The sequence below is a fragment of the Vanessa cardui genome, chromosome 14 (genome assembly GCF_905220365.1).
Source record: "Vanessa cardui chromosome 14, ilVanCard2.1, whole genome shotgun sequence".
Taxonomy (NCBI): Eukaryota; Metazoa; Arthropoda; class Insecta; order Lepidoptera; family Nymphalidae; genus Vanessa; species Vanessa cardui.
This window is the reverse complement of record NC_061136.1, coordinates 7,135,703-7,140,748: the sequence shown is the minus strand read 5'-3', so window position 1 is coordinate 7,140,748 and position 5,046 is coordinate 7,135,703. Positions and strand designations below refer to the sequence as shown.

The 5,046-nt window shown below is 28.4% G+C and overlaps 1 protein-coding gene across 1 annotated transcript; it reads right to left on the bottom strand.

Annotated features, from left to right (window-relative positions):
• Positions 1 to 415: 415 nt before the first annotated feature.
• Positions 416 to 3,127, bottom strand: LOC124535447. The gene is made up of 2 exons (XM_047111668.1): positions 2,847 to 3,127; positions 416 to 1,256 (listed from the first exon to the last, which is right to left on the bottom strand). The coding sequence occupies exons 1-2, from the start codon at positions 3,030 to 3,032 to the stop codon at positions 1,116 to 1,118; spliced, it is 327 nt and encodes a 108-aa protein (XP_046967624.1). The 5' UTR covers positions 3,033 to 3,127; the 3' UTR covers positions 416 to 1,115.
• Between the last annotated feature and the right edge of the window lie 1,919 nt (positions 3,128 to 5,046).

The following is a 5,046-nucleotide window of genomic DNA, read 5'->3' as shown; positions in this document are numbered from 1 at the left end:
TTATATTTAAATTGTATGTGTGTTGTCTTTTGATGGTTATATACATTTTTAGAAAAAAAAGATTCAATACTTAAATAAATAGCATTAGCTGTTACTGCTGAGGAGAAAAAATGTATATTTATATTCGATATACTATTTGTACCAATACGACACATTGTACAGTGTAAAATAACATTAAGGTATTCAATTATTTTTCGATTCGATAGATGCAGGTTTCCTCACAGCATTTTCCTTCATCGTCGCGTACAAGATGAATTATAATACATTGTCAGTAGTGCTTGACCTTATTGTAACCTGGTTGCCATCTTGGTTTACGATAAAAGGAAAATTAATCTTCCGTACATCTATTACCATTTTTAAAACCATTTTGTTCCTATTAATTAATTTATTGTAGCAGGAGTATTAAAACAAATAATTATCATTAGACAAAATATCATTTAATTCATGAGTCATTGGACTCACGCCTTAGAAACAACGTGACATTGTTAACGTAGAGGAAATATTAATAAATTAAGGAAATAAATGTTATCAGTATGCAAACTCCATAATCCTCTCTAATTGTGTTTACAATAATTAATGTGGGCAGAAATAATTTAAATAGTGTCAGCTGTTTCAAAACAACATATTATATATTTTTAAATCGAATTTATGTCATAAGAAAGTATAAATAGTTTTTTTTTTATTCGGTTAAATAAACAGAGAGAGGACTAAGGAATTACAATATACTGAAGTCCATACAGTATATTTTGATAACCTTATTGAAAAGTAGCATAAAAGTAGATAAATAAATAATTACAGTAAAATACAAATATAAATGGAAGATGCTTCTAATTACATTCCATTTATTAAGAAATATGTTCTATCGTGATGAAGATGATGACGATTATTTACATAAATTTTCATGAAGAGATAAAATATAATACTACAATACATAAACAATGCCGTTCCGAACAATGCAATAGTGAAATATGTTAAACAAACAACAGCAGATTCCGATTACTATTGCTATACACAAATTGACGTCTCGCGTCATGTCCAATACAACAAACATTTAAGTTTTTAAGCCTAATCTCTCTCGATTAATGTTTCAAACACCAAAGTTCACATACATCCTTTCAAACATATATTTCGACTTCGAAATTCAACGGATGATGCCTTTGACTCTTCATTCTGACTGTCACGTGTGAGAAACCGACTCCTCCATCCGTGATATTCGCGCTGGCGTGTGAAAAGTCGTTATCTATAGCAGCTATACCCTATAAATGAAAAGAGACCTTCGATTAATACGAAATATTTTAATCTATTGCCGTTTTAACTTAGAGGGCAAGTAAGTAGGTAAATAGGACATGGTTAATTTGCAAATTATGCATGGCTATGATGAAATAAACATAAATAATTGCATTAACATTTGACATGAAATATGATACGATGAATAAATTAATATTTATATCTCTCGATATAAAAACTTTTTATATTGAACGTTTAAAAAAAAACATATGTTTTTCTTTTTAAATTGTTGGTCATTTGTGGTATTCTTTTTTTAAAATATTCTTGAGTGTCTATCGAAAAAGGTTACTGCGATAGTTCATAATGTGATGAAATATTTAATAGATACTGTCGCTCGTTTTAGGAGTTGTTCAGCAGATCTTGGTTGTAAAAAAGTATCTTTTCTTGAAGTTCATCCTTACGTCATAATACCATCAAATTCGGTTCAGTGCTTTGTCCGTGAAAAGATGACAGATAGACGGATTCCAATTTGGATTATTAATACAAATAATTATATAGATTTAAATGTTAGCTTTTAATCAAATATAAATTATTGTAGAAGGTATAGACTAAATATTAGTAATCCATTTGCCTTGAAGAAACATTTTAATCATATAATAAAATTGGAGTATCTGTTTGTAATATTTCATATAATAAACGGTACATATATTGAAATAACTTATTATCATTTTTTTTCTGTATGTCTGTTTGTTCCAGTTAATCTCTTCAACGGCTCGACCATTTCACTGGCAGATAGTTGTAGTAGTAACAAGGAATAACTTAAGCTACAACAATAAATTATTTAATTTACTTAGAGCACGAATTCGCGAGCATAGCTAGTTTATTTTTTAACATTTTTAAAGTATGAAATAAATTAACTTTTTAATAAAACAAGAACATTAAACTTAAATAATTTATGCGGTCATGGGTTTTCACAAAACGCTTACTTACCTTAGACTTACGTGTTTTCATTACGGAAATATTCATCATTAAATATAAACAATTGGTGTTTATGTATAATATGTTATAAACCCTAAACGATCGCGTGTTTTAACGGACGTTTAGTTAGTAATTCCCCGAAACCGTTTATGCAATTTGAAATACGTAATTATAGAATGTTTTGTGAATCAACAAAGAACTTTCATCAATAATTTTAGTTACTAAATTAATCATTGTTAATGAAAGGAAATTGATATAAACGCACGTTCAACCCTTTTAGCTGGACAGAGGGGGTAGGTGTTAAATGATTATAGAGTAAACCTGTCCGTTGAAATTAATTAATACAGAAAGCTTTTTTAAATTTAGAATTCAATTTCGAGTATTAAAGAATTATTTCCTTATTGAATTATTAAAAGACATTCAGTTGTCATATTATTTTTCATATTACATCTTTTGAGAACGTTCATTCATAGTAAGCATCTATTAATAATTAAATATCAGAATCAATAAAATGGTTTTAAACTATAATATTTTTTCTAATTATATATTTTTAGCTGTTATATAACCGGCGATAATAAATATCATGAACTAAAAAAAAACATAGATATTAATTTAAACAAATAGAATAATAATTTGATTACCTTAATAATTCTTTTCTCCGGATCTGTGTACGTTAAAACTTTTATTCTCTTTTTAAAGGGTATCGCGAAGTCCTTTACCCTCTGATGGAATACCATTTTTCTGTGCACGGTATCACCGATGATCATATCGTAAGTATCACAATAGTACAAACAACATAAGAACAAAACTATTGACGAAACACGCATGTCGACACCAAATAAAACATATGTAAACACTGTATCATTATCATATGTAGGTTTTAACTGGACGACAATCCGGCGTCGAATGACTAATGTTTGAACGATAACGCCGCCTCGGCTCTAAACAGTTTATTTACCCGATACTATAGAATTTAAATATTTAAATTGTCATCGATCATTCGGATGGTTCTATTTTCGAACGAATTTGAATTATTTATTTATTTTTCTTATCGAGTTAGATTTAATCGATAAAGATATTTAGTTGAATGTCAAATGATGTACAGTCAGAGTAAGAAAAATTTCGTCACTTTTCAAATTCATTCCTTTATCAAGTCTTAGTACCTTTTGAATTTAAGCATTAAATCAAATATGTCATTCTCAATTGGTAAAACAGATTATAGCTCATAATGAGCACACGAAAATAGATCATAAGGTGAAAATTTCTCACCCCGATTGTACAATGCGTGGATTGTGGATTGTTTATGCAAATTATAATAGTTAGTCGATTTTATTGTCATCAATAATAAATATACATATTTTAAATTTCATCAAAACAATAAGAACTTTGTTCTTTGGAATTAGCACCGTTATAAATTGCGTCGTTGAAATTATAAAGTAGGTACTATTTTTGTTTCTATTTTTCTTGTTTACTACAATATACTAATATTGTGTAAACAACCATTAATACCTATTAAGTTAATTTATTAATGAAAATTACAAAGATAGATAACTTTATTTAAAGATAGTTTACGATTTTAAATATAATATAACACTAATTAAATTGAAATAAATGTTTAACTATATGTATATATTATAGGTATATTAAGCCAATTATAATGTAGAATAATTACATTTTCCAATTACGTTTTTGAGAAATATTTATCATTCCTTCTACGTCTTATACTATTATTGTTTTTGTTGAAACCCTTCAAAGAATTGCACATTATCTCGTTTATAACTTTTTCTCATGACAAAATGATTAATGGCTATTCGCAGATTACTTCTCAGTTACTGACAAGGTATTTTAAAAGTTTTCGAAATTATTTTCGAACAGTCTCAATAAATTTTGATTCAGTCTCCGTAATCCGTTGAAGTGTTACATTTATAATTGATGAAAGTTAAGTCTGTCAATCATATTTACGTTGAAAATTGTACCTAAAATATATTATCTATACTTATAATAAAATTGGAGTGTCAATTTGTAATATCAAAATAATTCTTTTAACTAAATTCATATGCATGTGCAGGTACCAAAATAACATTTTTTGACTGTCTGTCTGTTTATTCCGGTTAATCTTTGGAACGGCTGGACTGATATTGACGGGAATTTCACTGATGTAATAAGAAATAACTTAGGTTACAATGATAATTTTTTTTTTAATTTAAACGTGCTAGAAGTCGTGGGCACGGCTAGTACCTATAACAATTTAATTTATTTCTTTTCAATGTTCGATATATGTATTTACGTAATTTCAAAGCAATGTCATTGTTACTCGAGGCTGAGCACAAACATATTTATACAAATGTTTTGTTTAATCCTCACTAGTGATGACCGACTACTAGTTTTACCGAGTATTATTCGGCTTTAAGTTTGTAAAACCGAATACTCGGCCTAGTTACTCGGCTCAGTTTTCATTCAAGTACAGAACCTTAACCTACAATTTAAACATAACATGAAACAAAGTCGCTTCCCGTCGGATGGATTTTAATTCGTTTTCATCAATAAACAGATGTATGAGAAATTACATGTAATTTCGTCGTGTCTTGTAAATCTATAGTTGTAGACTATACAAACTAAGCAGTTCTTTGTCTCAAATGTCATACATACTTAGTATAGTTATATTCCGGTTTGAAATGGGAGTGAGCCAGAATAACTATAGGTACAAGGGACATCATATCTTAGTTCCCAAAGTTGGCGGCTCCTTGCCAACGTTTCTTACATTGCCAGTCTTGTGAATGCTTTCATTTATTTCATAAATTATATTCATACTGGTACAAATGGAAAAAAAACTGACATTAA